Genomic DNA, 23,921 nt, shown 5'->3' on the forward strand with positions numbered 1-23,921 from the left:
GGGACTAGCTTGAGTGGAGGGAGTAGCCAGTGCCTCCTTGCAACAAGGCAATGTTCCAGCATGCCTAAAGGAGGACGGCCCTTCCTCCTCAAAAAAAGCCCTTCCTGAATCCCACCATACTGGATAATTGTCAGCCAGTCTCCAATATCCCACGCATGTGGTGGCATCTCAGCTCCAGGGGTTTCTTGGTTACCTAGCTCCATTTCAAGCTGGTTTCAAGCCTGGTTATTGGATGGAGACAGCTTTCATTCCCTTGGTGGATAACTTACACTGGGAAGTGTGGTTCTGCTGGACCAGCACAGAAGGAAACAGCACAAAAATGGACTCTGGCTACAAACCTGTGCATACTTTCAGGGGAGAGCAGGTAAGAACATAAAAAGAACCTGATGGATCAGGCCAATGGCCCATTTAGTCCGGCATCCTGTTCTCACTGTGGCCAGCTAGATTCCTGTGGGAAACCTGAAAGCAAGACCTGAGCACAACAGCATTCTCCCGCCCTGAATTTCCAGCAGCTGGCAACCAGTGGAGATCGGATGTGAACTTTGTGGCTAGTGCCCACTGAAATCAGCAGGGTTTAATTCTGGATAGACTTGAATAGAATTACACTGTCCATCAATTAAAATGGGTTTCATTTAGTCAATTTAGTCATGTGGACATCATTCAATCAACCATTGCAAAAAAATAATGAGGATCGAGTCCAGGAACAGAGGAAACGGAAGAAAGAGAAAAATAGGCTTTGTAGCAGGTTTTCAGTATGGATCCCTTTCCTCCAACTGAAACAAACAGAACACAGCTAGCACAATGGAAGCTCGTCTTCAGCTGCTCAGCACAACTCTTCATTACAGTTAATCATAAAAAAAATGTTACCATCTGCAAACTAGTAGATAAGCGTATCATAGTAATATTTCTTCTCATAAATTTAAGCATCACTTTGCATTTCTTTTGTTCAGCAAATTCATCAGCTATGTGTCCTAATTTAATTTTCCAATGTTCTTTCATATTCAGTGGATAATAGCTCTAAGCCATAAGGACTCCCTTGTTTCAATATCTTCCTCATCTGTATCATATGAAACTGCACATACAACTCTCAACTCATAAAAGTGGTGTTGTTACTATAGCTAAGCAGATGGTGCTATTAAAAGGCTGGTCACAGTTGCAAATGAAGGTCACACCTCTCTGACATCACATGCTCCATCACACAGTTTATTTCACTTAGCCTCTGGATCCCATCCATACCCTGCCAAGTCCCCTTTGATATCTTAGGTGGGTATCTAAGGTAGTCCATCTGTCTACTGAAAGCAACTCCAGTGTGCCTTACTTGCAATGACCAGTGCATCATAATGTTTTATCACACCCCTCTAAGCAGTAAGCAACTCCTCTTGGGTTATTTACAACCCTGCCTTGGTTTTCCAGCATAAAGGGGCAAAAGTTCTGACACCCAGAATCTTCAGGCAGTATCAGAATGATTGACAATGTATCCACAGATGAGTCGAGCTGGAATTAGAACATCTCTGAAATGATATTGCTTTAAAAGATGCAACTAGATGGTATTTGTGAAGGGGTACAAATTTAAATCCTGTGCAAAGGTTGGCTGGATTAACTATCAGGTTGGTGACCCCATCACAGATTTGCAACTGGAGTGCTTTCTATTTATTTCAGAGGACCGGCCATGACAGCTCTGTAGCCAGCCTTCTTGGATATATACTGCACCCTGGGTTGAGGTGAGGTAAAGTTAAGTGCAGCCACACAGTAATAACATAACAAACAGTGGCAGAGTTTATTTTCACAGAGTTTGCCTTAGTGCTATAGGTTCTATAATGTTGTCCACAAGCGAATGCAGCCCCAAGGATGAGAGATGCTTCCCACCCACCCTGGCTAGAAGAAATGGTGACTCTGTGTCCTTCTCAGGATTTGATGGTGTAGCAAGGCCAGCTGGTCACTGGGATTCATTTAGGATTGCTGGGAATTCTAACTCTGTGAGGGGTGCATGAGGGGGGGGGAATGTGCTTTGAATGCGCTTTAAAAAGTATAGTGTGTATCCAGCTATGTTTGAGATGAGGAAAGAGAAAGAGGTCTATTTGTACCTCCTTCATTTGGGAAAACCAGGGCTTGATTTAGACCAAGGCTTGGCCCCTGAGCCTGACTTCAGCTTGCAGTAAACTTAGCCTTGGGGCATGTGGTGGTTACTGAAGAGCATAGTGCCTCTGAGCATGTGACAACTGCTTTCTTCCCCCCACCACTGAGAAGACAGCTCCCCCTTGCACATCTGGGATGATAAGGAGGAAAGGCTGTCAGGTAAGGGAATGTACCTTGCAAGCATTCTTAAATGCCTGACAGCTCTCCTATCAGAGGTGAAGCAGAGCTGCAAATCTTGATATATATTGATTGTAGGCTGCAGGGGGTTGGACTAGACGGTCCTCGGGGTCCCTTCCAAATCTATGGTTCTATGATGTATGCCGTTTGCATTCAGTTTAGATGTGGAAATGCTAAATTATCCCAAAATCTGGAAGTGGGCAAACAGCGAGGGAGAGACAGCACATCTCGCTGGGGCTTTGCAAGCAGGGAGTGGGCACGAGGAGGCGCGCAGCTGTCAATTTGGACCCACCTCGTCATCGCCACGCACTTTGTCGCCCTGTCAGGAATCCCGTTACCATGGGTTACCCTATCAGACAGGGGACAGGATGCCTCCCCTTCCCAAGTGCTCTATAAAAAGAAAAGGGGGGAGAGGGAAGGAGCCCCATAGACGCTGCTGCTGCTGCTGCTGCTTCCTCCTATCAGCAGAGGCACGAGAGCAAACTTCAGCGAGGACCAGCGTGGGAACAGCAGCATGGCTCTCCGGCTCCAGGGTCCCCTCCTCCTGGTCTTCCTGGCAGCCCTCCGGGTGGGAGAGAGCCGGTACTTCGAGGTGAGCAATGCCCAGGCGCTCGGACGCCCCTTCCCCTCTTAGAGATCCCCAGCCTGAAAGCTCTTAGGATGTGGAAGAGAGAGTGTGTCTCTCCTTCGGGAGCTGGGCGCGCTGCTGCTGCTGACGCCGCTGTTGTCCTTTTTGCCTTTGTGTCTCCAGGTGAGGGACGCGGGCGCCGAGGAGCCCTTTCTGCTGCTCAAGGCGGAGCTGAAGAGGGAGCTCTCCGAGGGGCAGTTCTACCGCCGGGCGCTGCGTGAGTCGCTTCCTTCTGGAAGGGGAGCCCACTTCATGGGTGGGACTCCGGGCTGGGCTGGGGAAGGGTTGGAAGCCGGAAATCCCGGGGAGAGGAGTGGGTGGCGGCCAGGGGAATGCGCTCGGCAGTGCAGTCTAGTGGCTAGAGCAAAGGTGAGGAGACCTGTGACCCTCCAGGGAGTTGAACAGGAGATGAGATTTCTGCATCTTGTCAAACTCTTTAGCTATTAAAGACACAGGACAGGAGGAACCGCAACTAGCTCCCCCCAGAAAGGCACTCTGCACATGTTCAGAAGCACTTTCATTTTTATTCTTACCAAGGCCATTCTTTGGCATTCTCAAAAAGGGCTCCTTAGCTAATTCCCCATTATGTACGTGTAGACTAGAGTGGAAAGCTAGGAGGATGGGAGAGTCCCGTGTTCAAATGCCGCTCCACCATGAAGCTCTTTGGGTGACCTTGAGCCAGTCACTCTCCTTCAGTCTAAGTCTGCAGTCCTGGCGCCAATTACCTGAATTCAATAGGACTTACTTCCAAATAGGCGTGGTTAAGATTTCACTGTAAACTAAGTTATAAAATTGGAAGATGGGGAGGAAGGGTGGGCTTAAAGGTTACAAAGGGAAGGAATGAATGAGGTGCTAAATACATATACATAATGGGAAATTAGCTATGGAGCCCTTTTCTTGAGTGCCAAAGCACAGTGTTGGCAAGAAAAAAGAAAGTGCCTTTCTAGGGTGATCTGCAACATAAACCAAGCTTCCTCCTGTTTCTTTAAACAGGCTTCCTCCTGTTTATCTTTAATAGTACAGAGATAGTTGCATAGCTACATAGAAGAAAACAGTTTGACAGGAGAAGTTTGCAGAAATCCCTTCTTCCGTTCAACTCTGAAAAATATTGTTCTGTTTTGCATCTGATCACTCCATGAATTTCGGATTCTAACAAATAAGGACAGTCAAGCATCCTTTTCCCCCCTAGAAGTAAGGAGCCAGGACTTCTAGTTCATGGGGCTGACTTCCAGAATGTGAGGCTTACTTCCAGCTTCAGCATCTCCCCAGTGTTTCTACAAATGAATGTGATGGAGTTTTGACAACTGGGAGATGATGACCTAGAGGAAGTGAGGCAGGAAAGAAAACTGAGGGAGAGGGGGAGGAAGAAAAAGTGTTGTTGAAATATGAGTACAGAGGGCTGTGGTGACCTTTGAGAGGGAAGAGGGAACAGAAGTTGGTTAAGGGAAGTAGTACGGAGAGAGATAATGAGGCCCCTCTCGTCTTAAAAGTAATGCTTTTGGAATCCCCTTACCACTAATTCCCAGTATGTCAGTTCTAATTTTGATTCTTTTGTATTGAGAGAAAAACACCCTTCATTGCTATGTTACACTGCTGAGCCCTTGCACTTCCAAGTTTATTAACCCCTAGCTGGGGAAACAGGAGGTATGGATTCCCTTTGGGAGGAAAAACTGTACACTATTCTTTTAAGCAAGGATTATTGTGGCTGCCACTTCAGAAAACAGTGCTCTACCCTGAGCAGAGTGGGGAGGAAATAGTAGGCAATGAATGCCAGGATGTGGGGGAAAGGCTTGACAATGTTCTTCTCCTGATGGTGTTCTGCAGAGAGCATCTCTGGGACAGAGAATTGAGATGTGCTCATTGGGAATAGATGGATACAGAATGAAAGGCAGATTGTACGTAAGAGCTCCCTTCAGAAGATGCATGGAGTGTTATCTTCAGAAGCAGTGTGTGTGTGTGTGTGTGTGTGTGTGTGTGTGTGTGTGATCTCTCACACTCTTTCTCTCTCTTCCACACACACAAATGTAACCACATATCCACATACTTAGAGGAGAAATTGTAAATAATGAGGTCAAAAGGCAATGAAATAAAAGAGAGACAGTTTACGGCCATTCATTGTAAAGTTTTTAGGTTTACAAAATAAGCATAGTAACTGTTATCTTTATTGGATTAATTTAAAAACTGAGGATGATGCCTTATACATGGTCAGACTATTTGCCCATATGGCAGTGGTTGTCAAGAATTCCATCCATCCTCCACCAGCTCGCTCACTGGCCAGCATGGAATTTCTGGTTGCCTAAGAGGAACAAGCTGGCAATTTGTTAAAGCCGTGGTTGTCTTGATTCCATGAAGATCAGCTTAAACTGATGACTTGAAAAATACTTATTAGAGTTGTCCGTTAAGGAAACCAAAATGGAAATATGAGAAAGCATCATCTTTAGATTGAGCTACCATAAGCCCAGTGAAGCTTAGCAAGGTCTGAATGCATAAATAGGAGTCAGGTAATACCTAGCAGGGCCACAAAAGGTGTTTTAGAGGGGAGCTTAACATCACAAACAGGTCATTGGAAACAGGTTTTATTTGGTAATTGGGTTTTCCGTGAAAGGGGGCAATCTTGATTAAATTGGGAGGGGGGAGATGTTTTAGTATTTTGTGCAGACCCTGCAAGCAGCTTGTGTTGCTGAGAATTGCTGATCCCACAATACATCACTCATCAGGAACACCCTTGATGAAAGGCTTTTTTACTTTTCATTCTGGTATCTCTGTTTGAAAACAAAATATAGAATGAGAATCAGCTGTGAGACAGAAAGGAATCACTCGGTTGCCTTTATTCTCCCCATCTCCAGGATGCATTGACATGCTGAGCATAGAAGGACAATTCAGCTTCACGGCGCAGCAGCCCCAGCTGCACTGTGCTACTTTCTTCATCGCGGACCCAACCGAGCTCCTCACAATAGACTTTGATTTTGTCAACATTGACTGTCAAGCAGGAGATTTCCTGAAGGTAGGAGGTTTGCAGTGCCTGATGGTCTTAGCAGGGCTGTCCAGAATGTGTGCAGCAGGGCGGAAGAGAGAAAACTGTCACCCCTTTTGGAGGATTTGGCAGTGGATACACAAACAGGGTCAGAATAAAGTTTGCCCTTCCAATCCATTCTCAAATTTTTCCCAGGACATGGTTAATCACACACATGGCAAGTGGAAGAACTCCCCATACCAGAATCCCTTCTCTGCAGGTCTGCTCTTAGCTGCAGGGCTAATGTTTGCTTCAGGGCCAGCCCACCCATAAAGCAGACGGAAGCATCTGCCTCAGGCAGTGGAAACCCACTTAGCAGTGCCCCTGTGGGCACACCACCCATCTCCTGGTACCACAGTGGTCACAAGAGATCTTGCCGGAAGCTGCCACATGACCTCAGTAAGCAAGGTATCTGCAAGAGAGCAGGAGGGACAGCAGTGGGGGTGCCACCTTCCCATTTATCCTCAGGCAGCAAAAGAGAATTGGCCGCCCCTGGTTTCCTTCATAGCTGCTAGTGGGGCTAAGAAGCAGCACATAGTAAATTCTATTCAGTGGTGAAAATGGTCAAGAGCAGAGAGGTAGAGTCTTGGCAGAACATTGTCAGAGTTTTGCTCCAAACCTAGCATGTTTTTGCCAATTATGCTTCATTGACAAGAAGCACTGGAAATAAAGGAAAACAAGGGTGATGAACCTGCAGCCTCTGGATGTTCTTTGGCCATTATTCTTGACTTTTGGCCACTCTGGCTGAGGCTGATGGAGCTGGTGTCCAACAACAGCTAGAGGACTACAGGTTCCCCATCCTTACTTTAAAAGGTCTTTCTGTAAAGAGCCACCTAATAGAAGGACAGGGACGTGTATCTCATTACCACTCACATCAGCAGCAATGCCCATTAGGGTGCCTGTGACAGTTATGGTACCACTTAGCAATTTCAATAGCAAAGAAGGCACTACTTGCGAGGAAGAATTACATTTTCCCAATTAGAAAATGAAGCACATCCACTGCTGGGAAATGTTGTCACTACAAGCAAAGCATGGCCTTGAAGGATAATGTCTAGACACCATGCAACAAATAAATAATAACTGTGCATTTATTTGCACTTAACGATGATCGCATGGAAAGGCCTTATGTGGAGCATCTAAAGTGATTGCTAAGTAAACACAATTAGCAATCGGTTCTGTCAATGCACTTGTTTGCCTTCCTCAACAGAGCATACAAGCATTTTAATTTTCTTAGATCTGAAATATGGAGTATCTTGCACAGTTCTCTGTACATCTTAAGGACATAGCGTGATCAGAGCCGAGAGCAGCAAGCATGAATTCAGACAGCATGGAAATATGTGCATAACTTATGCTGTGCGCCAGAATCTCTGGATCAGGCCATAGATGGCAATATAAGCTTTGCAGAAAATGTTTGGGAAAGATAGGAGGGACCAGCATCTGTTTCTTTACAGCTGGCACAAACTTCAAAGTGAGAGGAATAAGAGAGCAACAGCTGAAAAGGAGCCTGACATACTAATACTGTCACTCATTTGACACTGCATATTGATCACTCAGATTGCTCCAAGTTTAAATGCCAGGCTTCAGAAATGTGTCCCCTCTAATTAAGCACAATTATTAAAATATTTGAAGTGGAAAACTGCAGGGAATGTCAGAGTAATTAAGCACTGCGGTATAAAGTGATGACTTATGATTGATGTTAATGCCAAGTCAACATTTCAGATAAGGGTTAGGAAGGGGGGAAGTGGTCCCAAGACTCAAAATAAAAATATCACTGGACTGTTCTATAACCAAAAGGATTATCACTGTGTTCCCAATCCAAATCGGGGGCCCATTGCTCCTATTTAATTAAAAAACACACATGGGAGAAAAGATCTCCCATAACTCAGAACTACATAGGCAAGGCCTGTTAAGTGGTTCATTCCCACCCAAGTGTTAACATTCCTCCTAGATCTGCAAAATAGGAATGGGATCTTAAGCTTCTACTCTCGAACCATTTATTCCTGAGCAGTAGTCATTGCATTTCTGCAGGGCTTCTCCAGGATATCTAGCTCTGAGCGCTGTGGTCTGTGCCTCTGCAAAGCAGATCAGCATAAAAAACTTCATATTTATGGGGTTGTGGTTGTGCTTTGAGGGAAAACTGCTACACAGGTGCCACTCAGGTGCTGGCTTGTGCTTCTGGGAATTGTAGTGAGAAAGTAAACACTAATTGTCCTTTTCGTTGCTGCATCCCTCTAGGTGTTTGATGGCTGGATATTGAAAGGTGAGAAGTTTCCCAGTTCCTTGGACCATCCTCTCCCCACCTCCGAAAGATACATAGATTTTTGTGAAGGCAACAGCGTCAGGACCACCATCAGGTCGTCACAGAATGTGGCAATGATCTTCTTTGGGATTCATGACCCGGGAAATGGATTCACAGTAACAATAAAGAAAATGCCCAACCTTTTCCGTAAGCATTGTTTCATGTTGTCATCTGAGTAAAAAGAATGCCAGTGATCTCATATGAAAGGATATGAGCAATGCTGTAATAAAATATCCTGTGGTCCAGTCAAAAGATTTGTTCTGCCAAAAAAACAAGTTCACTGGGTAGTATATGAGTCTTGAGTGCTGTCTCATAATATCATGATGAAGATGATGATGCAGGACCATTATTGTGGCCTTTCAGGCAATCAGGACATTGCAAATGTTTAGTGTCAGGTGCCAAGCATTTGTCTGAAATAACTTAGAATGGTCTATTGTAGATTGAGTTAATTAAACACACCAGTTTCAGGAGCAATATACCAATTCACACTAGCTCTTGTGCTACTTAACGAGGACACACAAATCATTTTGCAAGCATCTGAGGAGTTCCATGCTAGGGACAATTAGGAAAGGAATTGAAAATAAAACTGCCACCGTCTTAATGCTATACTACAAATCTATGGTGTGGTTGCATTTGGAATACAGTGTACAATTCTGGTTACGTTGCCTCAGAAAGGATATTGTAGAGTTAGAAAAGGCTCCAGAAAGGGAAACCAAAATGATCAAGGGGAGGAATGAGGAAAGGCTGCAGCATTTTAGTGTAGAAAAAAAAAGAGTCAGAGGAAACATGCCATAGAGAAGGCAGATAGAGAAAAGTTTTGGCTCCCTCTCAATGCTAGATCTTATGCGCATCCAATGAAGATTAATGTTGGAAGATTGAGGACAGCTAAACCAAAGTACTTATTCACTCAGCAGATAGTTAAACTATGGAAATCACTTCCACAGGAGGAAATTATGACCACCAACTTGGATGACTTTAAAAGAATAGACAAATTCATGGAGGATACGGCTGTCAATTTCCTCCCAGAATACGAGTTTCTGGAAACTGCAAAAGGGGAGAGTGCTCATGTGCTCAGGTCCTATTTGTGGGCCTCTGTAAGAACAGGATACTGCACTAGATGGGTCAGTGACTTGATCCAGCAGGCTCTTTTTATGCTGAAACATTCATTTAGTTTAGTCCTGAGGCATCAGGTAAAAAGTCTGCATTGAACATATTGTGATCAAGTAACTCTGTATCTTTCCCCTATACTAAAGCTTGCAATGTCATCTCTCAGACCCCTGCTGGAAGGTTTACCATGGTCATTCCTCATCAGCGCAGGAACTGCAGCTTTTCCATAATCTACCCAGTGGTGATAAAAATATCTGATCTTATGCTGGGGCACTTGAATGGCCTCCGCTTAAAGGTGAGTTGACGGTTTTGTACTAAGCCATCAATGGAAATTTTATATGGATCATCAGGTTATGCTGTAAATCCTTTATACAGGCCATACCAGTATTTCTTTTAAATAACCCATTATGTAAACATAAATCTGTACTTATTCTGGAGTTACATCCTTGCAGAGTGCAATGCAAACGGGCAAAATATCTTCTATATAAAAGGGGGCTTTTTGCATATTGAGAGCTCTCCTAGTAGAATCATGCTGACAATGGACTTACCAACTTGAGCATTTATTTGTTTTTACTTTAGCTGTATTTTGATTTTAAAAAATTAATTGTTTCACTGTATCTTGTAAATACATTTTGGGACATTCTGTTGTGGAAATTGATTAATGAATTCAACTAACTAACTTACTTATCAACGGTCATGATACACAATACCTTTGACTGAGGGTGAGGATCAGTTTCTTCTTACATGGTGAGATCTATAAACTCTGCTGAGATCCATAAACTCTGCTGCAGTGCTATGATTCTTCAGCAATAACTGCCACCATGCATGGCATCACTGCACACCAATGGCTACCAGTGGATAATTTTCCTGGCCTATGCAGCATATATCCCAGGCAATGGGCACTCTAAGTAGCACAAGCTTCTGTATGGAGGCTTACCATTTAAAAATAAAAATATTTATTGAAACCTTCTGCACTTTGATAAAATTCAGAGTAAAATATATTTGGTCAATACTATTGCACTTAATTCTGCATCTCTTTTTACAGAAACCCACCATAGGCTGTGGAGGAGTAGGAGATTTTTTGGAGCTCTTGGGAGGAAATGGATTAGATCCCTCTAAGATGTTCCCTTTAGCTGATCTGTGCCACTCCTTCCATGGCCCAGGTGAGTTCTTGCTTTAATGTCACCTGTTCAAATGTTTCTAAAGAATGATACAGAAAGAGTTGTGAAATCTGATTGCTTTACGCTCAAGTCCTAAATATTTTGCTGCTATTTACCTGCACTGCTGGAATAACTGCACTGACACTGCTATCTGTTGGGTCCATCGTATATGGTGCTTAGCTAAGGAGCAAGAGAATGTGCCAACTTTCCTCAACCTGGTGCCCTTCAGGCATTTCAGACACTAACGCCCATCAGCCTCAGTCAGCATGATTGTGTTGGTTGAGGCTGATGAGATTTGTATTCCAAAATATCTGGAGGCACCAAGTTGAGGTAAGTTTCACTATGCCAGTGCTGTACTTGATGACACTGAGCTTTTTAAAAAACAAAACAAAACAAACAGTTTTAACAGGATGAAGTAACAAAGATGGATATAACATAAAAAGCTAACATCACAGAGTCTTTCAAAACTCCCTTCTCACTTCCCTACCCACTCTACTAAAACCTCTACAATTGTTTAAAATCAGTACTTTCCCCATCACTGCCTTATTCAAATTTCTGTCATTGTTTAAAATGGCCACTTTCCCCCTCTCAGTATCTCTCCATTTCTGCATTACTCAAACCTCTACCAATTTTAGAAACTGACACTGTCCCCCTTTCAGTGTTTCATCCTTTTTGCTATACTCACACTTCCATTCCTAACTGCCTCATGTGAGAGGGATAATGAATGTTGAGCCCTCAAATAGTTCATAATACTTTAATGAATGCAATTAACTCAAACCTCTGTTGTTTAAAACTTCCATTTCCCTCTCAGTTTCTTTCACCCCTCCTTTACTTAAACTTCTGTTGTTACATTTTAAACCACCACTATTCCTCTCTGTGTTCCTCCCTTCTTTTTTCCATGCCATGACCACTGCTGTTGTGCAACTTTTGGTCCCTCACCCTACCCTGACTTCATTCAAATCTAAAATTCTACAAATCCTTCAGTGGGAGCTGTGCAGTGACATTCTTCCTTTTTTATTACATAGAAATAGGCTTTAGATATAGACTAATGCAACCTTCACAAACATAGTGCTTTCCTTATATTTTGGACAGCTCCAACTGACATGGTCGTGCATTGTCTGTTATTCCAAACAATAACAAAGTGTTCTTTATCTTTTGACTAGCCCAAATGAAGATAGGCTGTGACAACACTGTGCTGCGAATGGTCTCCAGTGGCAAACATATCAATCGTGTAACATTTGAGTATCATCAGCTGGAGCAACATGAACTGGAAAACAGAAAGGAGAACAGCCTTGAAGAGTTTTGTCTTTCAAATATTTGAGAAACAAGACAAGTCACTCGTGATTGAAATGTAATGTTAATTTTAAGCAGCTAACTTTATGTAACCTTTCTAGGGTTCAGACATTTATCTTTTCTTACTAAATCATTTTTTTCCATTATCAGAACAGTATTGATCCTAGCTTTTCTCCCTTAAGTGTATTTAGTATTATCTAATACACATGGATCCATCTGGATTCTGAAAGCATGTGTACACATCCATTGATTCAGAGCAAAAGACAAGCACACACCCCAATTGTTTCCAATGGAAGTATTATTTCAAATACTTTTGTAATTGTTTTAAGTGCACATGTAACGCTGAGGGCACTCCAGAGTTCACTTAGCAATTTCCCCTCTTTTGCATCAGTCACAAGTATAAAAAGATGCATAAAGAGAAATTACACTTCAATTTTGTAAGTGAACGTTCTGTATTAGTGCGTGCCAATTCAATTGTTTGTTAATTTATTGATACAAATGTATAATTAGTTGTTTTTAATAAAATTTATAGCATGAAAAATGGTTTTTCTTCTACTGGTCCAGACATGAATAAATATATTCACAGTATTGGCAAAATCTAATTTGAGTTGTTTTTAATTCTGTGATATTAGATAAGTGGCCATAAGCATCCATGAGCAGAGACATATTTATAGGCAGGTATGTTTGTCCCTCAATATTGATCCAGCTGTTGGAATGCCCTGTAGGCAATGCAGCAAGCATGGGCATAGTTGGGGAGGCAGGGAGGGGCAGCTACCCCCCTCCCCAGATCAAGTAAAACAATAAAAATACTTTACTAACTGACCAATCACGTTGATTCTTCCCCCCCTAACAAAAGTCCTGCCCCCCTAACAAAAATCCTGGCTACGCCCATGGCAGCAAGGTAACCTTGCTTTTCATTGTTAGTATCCCCATATACTAACCTTAGTTCACAAAATATGCACGTATTGCAACTTTTAACAGAGTCACAAGTGCAGAAAAGATTACAGGAGCTTCTCTAACCTTTTCACACTCCATTTCACACATTAAATTGTATGAATGGGAACAGGATCATAGGCATAGGGAACTGTGTATTTGGTGGAATGGAAGAAAGGGTTTGCCCCTGTCCACCATACAATACAATGCAATGGTGCAGTGGTAGTTTTGATGTAGGGGAACTCATCCTGTCAGCTCCCACAGCCACTCCTTCAAGGAGAGTCCATAGCCATGGCAGCTGTGTTGATTTATATGCACGCTAAAGCAGAAGCAGAGAATGTTTTGTGGCCCAAGGGCCACATCCCCTTCTGAGGAAACTTCTGGCTGTGGTGGGTGTGGCCAGAGGCAAAAGTGGGAGGAGCAATCAATGCATCACTTACAATAGTTTACATTCCAGCCATGGAAAAGACAGAGCTTTCTTCATGTACATGCCCACCTCTTTATTCTCTATCCAGGCAAGGACACATTCCAGCCAACCGAAAGCACTGAAGGAGGATGCAGAGTAAGACCATTGAGGGGAGTTGCCTGGGGAAGGAAGAAGAAAGGACCAGGGAAGGTTCTAAGGATTGTATAATGAGGCCAGAAAGGCCACATTTGGCACCTTGGCACAAGGTTCCCCAACCCTGCTCTACAAAGCAGGCAGTATATAACATAATACCCATTCATGATCAGTTGATAGTCAATAGTGAATTGGCAAGGAGTGGTGTAGCACTTGACATGTTAGACTTTGGCTGTGTGGACCTGGGTTCACATCTCTGATTAGTTATGGAGTTCACGGGGTGATCTTGCCTGAGCCTAGCCTTCCTAACAAAGAGGTTGTGTGCCAGTCCAGACCTGTCATCTAATTCTCCCTAACTTGCAACACTGGAAAATCCTGCTTCATCTTATGACTCCATCACTCCTGCTATGAAACAAGTACCAGAGCTATACTCACCTGTATTCCTGTTCCACTACACCACTGGCTCCATATATTGGGTGGAGCATGAAAAAAACAGGCACATAGCACTTTATGTGTGGCTACAGAGTCTGTATTTACAGTAAGGAACCCTGATCTTGTGTAGAACCTATTCTCGCATTCCTTTGAGTACATGGTGGTCAGGAGCAGAGGCAGCAAGTGTCTTCAAGTTGAGTTGGGGGGGGGGGGTTGGATGATGGAGCATGTGGGCTGGAGAGACTCAAGTCTAACAAAAACTTCATAATCAAAGGCTGAGATTGCTGAACTAACTGGGATGGTACATCTGCCATGGAGACTAAAAACTATTTCCCCACCACTACACATTGACTTTGGTGTCTAACAATCCCTGTTTCTGAGTGCTGCCGAGCAGGAGTGATGTGGAAGCCAGATTTGTGAAGCCCTCTACAAGAATGAAGGGACGCGGGTGGCGCTGTGGGTTAAACCGCAGAGCCTAGGACTTGCCGATCAGAAGGTCGGCGGTTCAAATCCCCACGACGGAGTGAGATCCCGTTGCTTGGTCCCTGCTCCTGCCAACCTAGCAGTTCGAAAGCATGCCAAAGTGCAAGTAGATAAATAGGTACTGCTCTGGCGGGAAGGTAAACAATGTTTCCGTGCATTGCTGTGGTTCACCAGAAGCGGCTTAGTCATGCTGGCCACATGACCCGGAAGCTGTACGCTGGCTCCCTCGGCCAATAAAGCGAGATGAGCGCTGCAACCCCAGAGTCGGTCACGACTGGACCTAATGGTCAGGGGTCCCTTTACCTTTACCTACAAGAATAGATTTCACACAGTGTGCTAACAAGAGATGACTGCCAAAGAAAAGACATCACAAGGTCATTTGAACCAGCCTTTCATTATCAGAGGCAGTAAACAAGGCATATGGTTAAAAGAAACTACACACGAAGCTGAGGTAAAGTTTGAGATAATCCTAATTAATGCCTTCCAGGTTTCTATCTCTACTTCTGTCTAGGCTTGTTTAGATAAAATATTATTATTGCAATTATTATTTAGATTTCTTACCTGCCCTTCACCGTGAGGCCCCAGGGCAGGGTACAATTTTAAAATAGAGTATTAAAACCAGTTAGAATATTTTACAGTTGAGAAAATAGAATGAGTCCTAAAATATTCCTCATCCTTTGTCAAAGACCACAATAGAAAGGTCCACCTTACTTTCCCCATCTCCTCCACCCCCCATGTGTTTTTCCCCTTCAGCTACAAGCTCTTATGCCCTCTGGGCTCTCCTTTCAATATAAGTTAGAGTGTACTTCAATGAAATGATTCATTACAATCATTTTTATTTACAGCCTCATCCTTCTGCTATCTGAGGAGATTTTCTTGCTGAGAAAATGACGCACTTTCCCCCCCTTTCCCACTTTGTCTTGGCTACTTATCTCTGAAGATCAGCAACTACTAATCATAGAAGCTATGGATTTTGTTCGCACATCATTTCCTATAAAAGGATATGCAGTATATTACACGTGAGTCACTAAAAAATGAACAGCTTTCATTATCTGCCGCTATTTCAAACTAAATTGACATTTACAGTATGACAAAAGGCATGGTGCCACTTCAGATCCCCACCAAACTCCCTTCCTTTCTCTCTTTTTAAAAAACAATATTGAGTAATTTAATATAATGCTAGCCACTGATGGTGAATCGGGAGTTGCCTGAGCAGCATTTTTGTCCAAGAAGGCATTTATATTATTGAAGAAAACCCCTTTGTCCTGCATCCAGGAAAGAGAAAACAAGCTATTATCCACTTGTACTTTGGGGTTTTATTGCCTCCTGCAATTCACTACCCCCATTTCCCCATCCCCTTGAAAAGCCACAGGGAATTCTCCAGAATGGGATGGCAGGATGTGTGTGTGCAAAACCACTGTGGATCTGAACCATTCACACTGTGGTCTATAAGCAAATGCATCTAGAATTTGGGTCCTAAATGGCACTCCTCATCTTAGAAGCTTGGTTGGTGTTTTTTTTAAAATAAAAAAAAGGTTTTACAACTAAGGAGAAAATACCTTTGAGAAAGAAGTTTTCCCATGGCAATACTGACTAATCTTAAACTGCAGTCTTACTTGTGGGAGTTGAGACTGCTATGGGTTTTTGTTTTGTTTTTCCATTGAGAAGGAAGTTGAGAAAGGACACTGCGTAGAAGATAAGAGAAGATCTGCGTGAATTCCACTCATCCTTCTATTTTTACCAAGGCAAATTATATGTTATCTTCCACCCTTCATGATTACAAATCACTGTAGCTATTGTTGTCAAATCTCTAGTAGCTTCATTGACTTCTTTTTCAATGAAGCCCATTCCCAAGTCTCCTTATGAGATTTACTTTTTTAATTGGAAAGTGCTCCCCAATGCCTACAGGAACAATGACTCTTCCGGTGGTCACTGATGTCAATAGTTGCTCTCAGAACTGATAAGTGCATTATTGCCGAGTCTTTGTTTAAAAGAGGCATCTAACTTGAATGTGCAATGTTGATTTGTCTCTTTGCCTTCAATCTAAATCAGTTCTTCTTTAATTAAATTACTTTTATTAACAAGGCTCTTTCCAGAATTCCACGGAGAAACATAAGGTTTCTCTGCTGAATCAAACTCAAGAACAACACAGATAGGAAATTACTCCTGTTTTATACTGCTAAATGTATTTCTGTTTGCTTCCACCACATTTGGCCTACACATAGTTGAAAAGACTAAATTCTGGAACAAAGCAGGCCCCAAAAGAGAGGAAAATAGCAATAGCATCTTTGTGGAATAAGGTATCAGTAGATGAGACAGTTAAATTACATCTAAATTGAGATTAGGGACATGTTTTATGGCAGCCATAACTGCTAGCATCACAGTGGTACCTTGGGTTACACACACTTCAGGTTACATACGCTTCAGGTTACAGACTCCGCTAACCCAGAAATAGTGCTTCAGGTTAAGAACTTTGCTTCAGGATAAGAACAGACCTCCGGAACGAATTAAGCACTTAACCCGTGGTACCACTGTAGTTACTCTCTTAATTATTCCGTGGTGCACAGACCAGGAACTGTTAAGTTTTTCCTTCCACTGCCAGATAATATTTTCCTTTTATTTATTTTTCCACCATTTATGACTGTGGGAATATTCTCAACAAACTTAGATCACAGGAGTCTGGTTGTTATTATATTTCTGTTTTCCAAAGCATGAAAAATACACAATGCTGCCTCACTTTTCTGATACTGAACCAGCCCAGCAACTCAACAAGTTGCAACTTGTGGACTGGAGATACATTAGTGGTACAGGCCTCCAGTGGGAAGGTCTTTTAAAATATCGTTGCCATGACAGTGCAGCCATTCCCAAGTGGCACAGTCTTAATTGGGTCCTGGGAATGCCTTGTTCCAGCATACAATTATTTTCAGATAAGCATCATAAGCAGTGCAAGCTGGGATTCTATAGTAAAGGTAAAGGTACCCCTGCCCGTACGGGCCAGTCTTGACAGACTCTAGGGTTGTGCGCTCATCTCACTCTACCAGCCAGCGCTGTCCGCAGACACTTCCGGGTCACGTGGCCAGCGTGACAAGCTGCATCTGGCGAGCCAGCGCAGCACACGGAAACGCCGTTTACCTTCCCGCTGGTAAGCGGTCCCTATTTATCTACTTGCACCTGTGGGTGCTTTCGAACTGCTAGGTTGGCAGGCGCTGGGACCGAGCAGCGGGAGCGCACCCCGCCGCGGGGATTCGAACCGCCGACCTTTCGATCGGCAAGTCCTAGGCGCTGAGGCTTTAACCCACAGCGCCACCCGCGTCCCATACATACCTCTATAGAAGAGGTTAAAAACTCTCCCCTTACCCCAATTATATAGTTGTCCCAGATAATTCTAAGCCCGGATAACATGTATTCTCTCCTTGAAGCTGATAAAATATCAGGAGCCTTCTCCACAGCAATATGGAGCAGGCCTGTCAGTGTGGCTACCCCTGTTTTGTGGAACAGCTAGCATCCCTGTTGAGTTACAATAGGCAGTCACTATTTCATGCATGTTTTCCTGTCAGTGCTCCTGCGCAAGTCAGGTGACCCAAGCAAGATGACGGAGCCCAAAAGACACACTTGGGGGGGGGCTGTGCTCACAGCACACAAAAACTCACATTTTGGGGCACCGCCTGAGATTGCAGCCCTGAGAAAAGCGCTTTTTGGGGGTGAGAACACAGTTCGAAATCTCTTGAGATTGAAGAGACACAAATGGCCACTGTGCTCTCAGAGGAAAAAATGGGATGCCCCATTTTTTGTAGGACGCTTGCAGGGTGTGCTATTTTCAGGGAACAATTGTAGGCATTTTTGTCTCGGACTTTTCCAGCTGTGAGAAAATATATATAGGTCTCTGACTTGAGTGTATATATCTTTAAACTGACCTTTAGATGTCTTTATTATTGTAAATTGCCTTGAAGATGAAATGAAAGGCAATTAACAAATTATATAAAGATGAAGAATAGGTCTGAGGACAACAGGGACAGGTGACTTGTGGCCTCCCCCCCCCCCATGTTTTTGGACTGCAAATCCCATCCTTGACCACTGGCATGCTAGCTAGTCATCCCTGCAATTACATTTTGAATTCCTATCAGTCCTTTAGTCCCTATATGTGCTTCAAACTCATGCACCCTTCTGAGTATATACACATAGAATTGAGCAGTAAATCTTACACACACACCCTGCATTTCCAGTCCTTTGCAATGAGAATGATGACCCCTTCGTGGGTTCAAATCTGCAAAATGCTGTGCTCTCCTCAGAGGTGAAACTAGGCTTTATTTCACCTGGGTCAAAAACCCAATTTGGTACCCCCCCCCATGTGCATTTGCATACATACACACACAGGCTGGGAGCCTCAATGGTGCCCCTCTGGAGGCTTCACCTGGGGCAAAAACCTGGCTCTTCTCCCCCGCCCCTGTAGCTGCAGCTCTGGCTCCTGTTTGGTCGAGGACATCACTTGCTGCAACAAGCACTCAACAAGATTCTGTAGGAATCATCTGGGAGTTCTCACCTTGCTCTATTAGGAATTGCTCTGTTCTCCAAGAGATTTCCTACTGCTATTAAAACAGCAACATAATTTGATGGAACTGTTCAAGGTCTAACATCCACTGCCTATAAATAACATGTTTTCAACCTTGTTTACTGCAAGAACCAAAAGTGAACCATTTACAAAGACTCCTCTTTGTGGGGAGTCTTGAGCCTTAAATTTGGTGTGTATGCAGCCTTAGCCCCAGTAAAGCTGGAAACTTAACTACTCCTTCAGAAACTGGGAAAGTCTTTGGTAACCCAAATTGGCTTGGGTTAAATGTCTGAAGGGGTGGAAATTGTAGCTTTCCCACAATGGCAGCATTTAACTCCCACCGAAGTTGCATGACGCAACCCGCTCAGCCCCCTCATATGCAAATAGTGTCTTCATAACATAAATCTCTATTTCCTGCTTATCATTGTCACACACTAAAAGTAAACTGTTTGTGTCCATACCTTTTCATAACGCCCAGGATTTCTTCAGCTGCTCTCAACTCCACCTGTACATAGTACGTCAGCCTTGCCATATCCAGTAAGAAAGGCAACTAAAAATATCTACCCAGTCACTTCCACATTCAGTATTTAAATATGGGTACATTTACAGCATGGATGGTTAAACTTTGGCTCTCCAGATGTTTCTGGACTACAACTCCCATCATTCCTAATCATTGGCCATGGTTGCTGGGGCTGATGGGCACTGGAATCCACAACATCTCATGACCCACATGTTAGCCAGCCCTGATCTACAGCCAAGGGAGCAAACTTCATTTGCTAGACCATCTCCCATCAGTCCCAGCCAGCATGACCAATAGTCAGAGATGATGGGTGTTGTAGACCAATAGTTTAGCCCTGGTTTAGACACAGAGGTGGTTATGTGTGTTCCTAGTTTGAAAGAGAGCGTGTTTTATGTGTTCCAGCATAGCAAACGAGACTGTAGCATTAAAAACAAAATGTGAGAGGTGGCATATGTGGTATTAGCTATATAAACATCAGGGACAAAAGGTGGTGCTAGCCGAGGAGGAAGGGAAGGGGAAATATGTAAGTTTAAAGTATTCTTATACCCTTTTAAAATTCACAGAGAATCTTGGGAACTGTAGTTAGTTAAGGTGTTGAGACCTACATGTCTGTGAGGTCACCACCCCTACATATCTACAGTTCCCAAGTTTCTCCATGACCATTAAAGTGGCATAAGAGTGCTTTAAATCAACGGTGTGGGTGTGACCTAGTTTTCAGGTTCAGCCCAACATGGTATCTAGGATCTCTGCATTATAGTGTTAAACTGAAGAGTAACTGGACCATCAACAAGACACAGACAATATTCCAAAAAGAAACAGAGAGCAGGTTCACAAGTAACACTAAGCCAAACTATGGCTTGGCATATAATCCTAACACAGGCTAGTGTTTTGACTCCTCCAGACAAAGCATGAGCTCTTACAGTTTGTGCTGTGTTTTGCTTGGTGGGAGACAAACCGTGAGTCTGGGTCCAGGTCACACACTAAGCCAAACCATGGCTGAAAACAATGGGATCAAGACTAGCAGGCGGGGCCCAGAATATAGTGCTGATGGGGAAAAATTGAAAGATGAAGATGCATGGAAGATGAACATTGTACACAAGTGCCCAGGCAGATAACAGTTGTTTCAGACAACTTTACCACAAGGGAAAATATATATAGGTGATTGCTGTAGAATTATAATGCCTGAATCATTCAGTGATAAAGAAACACTTTGGAAATAGACATGACAGTGAATGACACTCTGCATTTTTATACTATTGTGTACTTATGACATACTTTCATTAGATAAGCAGTAAGGTTATTCATAGAATGTGCATTAAAAATTAACCATTTACTACTCAACCTGCAGGGTGCACATCTTGATGAATCTGCCAACCTAGAAGTTCAAAAGCATACAAGTGCAAGTAAATAGGTACCGCTCCGGCGGAGAGGTATATGGTGTTTCCGTGTGCTCTGGCACTCATCATAGTGTCCTATTGCACCAGAAGTGGTTTAGTCATACTGGCCACATGACTTGGAAAGCTGTCTGTCGACAAACGCCAGGTCCCTCAGCCTGAAAAACGAGATGAGCACTGCACCCCATAGTTGTCTTTGACTGAACTTAACCATTCAAGGGTCCTTTACCTTTTACCTTTATGAATGCATGCTCCTGCTGGAGAAACATGTGCTAGCTATTGTAAACATCGAGAGTTAGTATAGATTTAGGAGACTTATCATCATATATGTAGTTCATTTCTTGGTAACGCAGTTACACCTGTGGCATTTATTAAGAGATTATACCTGCATGCGTACAGTGGGGTAGAGAAGTGAAGTTCAGAGATAGAGCAAAACACCAAAATTCAGTTTTGGTTTGGTTTGTTTCAACATCTCCAATAGAGGTGGATTGCAAATGGTCTGATTCTGCATAACGGCATTTCTAGACATGAGCTTGATGTTGCAAATGTGGTGTTAAGATACCACAAACAGGTTGTTGACAACAAGTTTATTCATTTAACTTATCGTATTTACGCTGCAAAGGGAAAATCCATATTAAATTGAGAAAAAGTACAGGCTGTGATTTTGATGCCAGCAGTGTTGTGTGGATGCTGCAAAATGTGAGCATGCATGAGGAATACCTATCCAACATTAAATATACCACCTCCATATTCAACCTTATAAAAGTGCTAATATGTCCTGGAAAAGTCAAGTTTATGGTTGGCATCATCCGCTGGCTGCCCCTAGGCCAAAAGCATCCCCCTCATTTGCTAACCTGATGGAGTTATTCTCTGATTCTTGCTCAGAATGTAGGTCCCATAAAATGAGGTGCTGGCCATACGGTGTTTCTTAGGTTGGGAGTTTTGCAAGGTCCTCATCAGCTTGTTGAAGTATGAGTCACCATGCTGACTTGACTCATGCCATATCTGGGAATAATAGAAGAAAGGAACACACCACGAATATTTTTATCATCAATTACAGCTTGAGGCCCTTTCTGCAAAAAGCTAATTTATCAGGGGATGCAGATTGATTATAGGGTGTGTGTGTTTTAGTGAGTTGCCACTATATAAGGATACAACCTTTTGTCCCAGTGATATAACTGTTTGTTTGTTTGTTTGTTTGTTTGTTTGTTTGTTTGTTTGTTTGTTTAAAAAACTTATTGTTCTATAATCACTTTTATGGAGTGCCATGGGTTAGGCTGGATTTGATCTGCTCATTCTACAAACTTCAGTATGCAGTTGGAATCATATGTGAATGCCTCCCCACATAAAAAAAAAACCATTTGCGTATTTGGCCAGGGAGCAGGAAGGGCAGCTAGAATTCTTCTGTCCTCTGATGTCAGGGACCATGCTGAGAAGGACTGCACTGAGGAGGAATGGTGGGAGCCTCCCCCTGCTCCTGATCCAGATCCTGAATCTCCCCAAGAGCAGGAAGACAGTATAGATTTGGAACAGTGGTTTGCAGAGGGACATAGTTCAGAAGGCAGAAGCTGGGAAATACTGGATGGGGAACAGCTAGGAGAAAAAACACTAGAAGAAAGAGGGTTAACAGCTTCATAGTCTCTGGACAACATTCACACACCCACCCTTCTCCAAAGTCACAGAGAGTTCGGACAGTGGCAGAACAGAAGCACAGAGGTTACACGCTCAGATTAATATAAGACGTAGAAGTGACGTAGATGTATAGGGACAGAAGAGGGTGGGATCCTTAATTGGGAGCACCACCATTCTAGGAGATGTGTTCTTTGTTCTCTTGTTGTGATTAAAGTTTCTAACTGGTAAGAAGACTCCTTTTCCTTTGTTCTGCTTATCTACTGCCATGGGGGAGGATTGGAAGCCGATTCCCTGAAGCCTAACATCTGAGTAATCCACTACCAGCATCTGGAAAGAGCTGTGCTATGTGCTTTTTCTGAATAGGTAACTGGGACCACTCTTCAGTTCTCTGGTGTCAATACTAGGAATAACAATGGTCTATGCCATGGTGGATCTTCATGAGGATGAATGAAATAAATCTATTATCTTTATACAAACCTTTACAGCTGAGAGCAGTTTTGTGTGTTACGTGGAGGTACAGAAAGAGTAACCTGCGCAGGTTCTTCCTGCATGGTGAGGTCTTGCTCAAAGTCACTCTCTGTATCTCAGTCTTTTAATGCCATCATTTTAAAGTGGTTGCATAGATCTGTGTCCTTCGGCCTCTGCTCTTTTCTCAAGTTGCCATACCATTAAGCATCCATAGCCACATCTGCAGGTAATAAAAGGAAAAAAACCATTCTCATTTCCTCTTTCACTAGGCTTCGAGCAGCTTTAGAATAGGAAATCTTGTTTATATATTAGAGAAATAAAACAATAAATGAAACTAGCTGGAAAAGTAATGGAAAAGAATAAAATTACCAAGCTGTCTTCAGAGATGAATTGTCACCAAGTTAATTAAACTAGAATTTCTAGTTGACTCATATTTCCTGGTAAATTCTATATGTTTAGTGTTTATTAAGGAACAACTGGAGGTGGCATATCAGCACTTATGACATTTATAGTCATTCAAAAATATGTTTTAAGTAGTAATCTCCTAATGCATTATGCCAGGACTGTGATTTAGGGTAAATTGTGCTAAGCCTCTTTAACAAGCACATTATGTAAAGATCCTGGCTCTACAGTCAATAAATATGCCTCATCATGACCTTAACTACATGAATAAATGCATAATTTATTTGTATGCCAGCTTTCCATAGTTAAAACCATGCTCAATGTTGAATGGAAAAAATTGCATAATTACAAGCATAACAAAAGTAGTCATAAACAAAAAATGAAACACCAAAAAGTACACAACCAAACTGAAACAATTTCAACATATATGATAAGATAAAAAATAAATAAATGCCATAAGTCTCCAGTGATCTCAAGCAAAGGAAGGAATTCAGAACATGAAAACTCTCACCATGTAACAATGTTAGCTCAACTGGCTACTTATGCACTGGCTGCAAAAAGGATCAGGAAAAATGAGGTAGATAAAATTGCCATAAGCTGATTTGGTAATTCAGAGGTTTAAGCTCATTGGCGTCTCTGTTATCTTATTTTTCTGACCCTGGACATCAGTTTATATCATGGATGAATATTCTGTATTATTTTAATAATATTATTGCTCTGACCTGAATCATAGCGT

The 23,921-nt window shown here is 42.8% G+C and overlaps 1 protein-coding gene and 1 long non-coding RNA gene across 2 annotated transcripts; one reads left to right on the top strand and one right to left on the bottom strand.

Annotated features, from left to right (window-relative positions):
• Positions 1-2,712: 2,712 nt before the first annotated feature.
• Positions 2,713-12,415, top strand: CRHBP (corticotropin releasing hormone binding protein). Its single transcript, XM_028749167.2, has 7 exons — positions 2,713-2,905; positions 3,065-3,158; positions 5,788-5,945; positions 8,190-8,400; positions 9,507-9,655; positions 10,406-10,523; positions 11,684-12,415. The coding sequence occupies exons 1-7, from the start codon at positions 2,828-2,830 to the stop codon at positions 11,839-11,841; spliced, it is 966 nt and encodes a 321-aa protein (XP_028605000.2). The 5' UTR covers positions 2,713-2,827; the 3' UTR covers positions 11,842-12,415.
• Positions 12,416-13,192: 777 nt separating this feature from the next.
• LOC144329156 (uncharacterized) lies at positions 13,193-23,056 on the bottom strand. The gene is made up of 3 exons (XR_013394579.1): positions 22,793-23,056; positions 21,538-21,688; positions 13,193-13,331 (listed from the first exon to the last, which is right to left on the bottom strand). It is a non-coding gene; the product is annotated as an uncharacterized LOC144329156 (long non-coding RNA).
• Positions 23,057-23,921: the final 865 nt, after the last annotated feature.

This window comes from Podarcis muralis, chromosome 11 (genome assembly GCF_964188315.1).
Source record: "Podarcis muralis chromosome 11, rPodMur119.hap1.1, whole genome shotgun sequence".
In the NCBI taxonomy this organism is placed as follows: Eukaryota; Metazoa; Chordata; class Lepidosauria; order Squamata; family Lacertidae; genus Podarcis; species Podarcis muralis.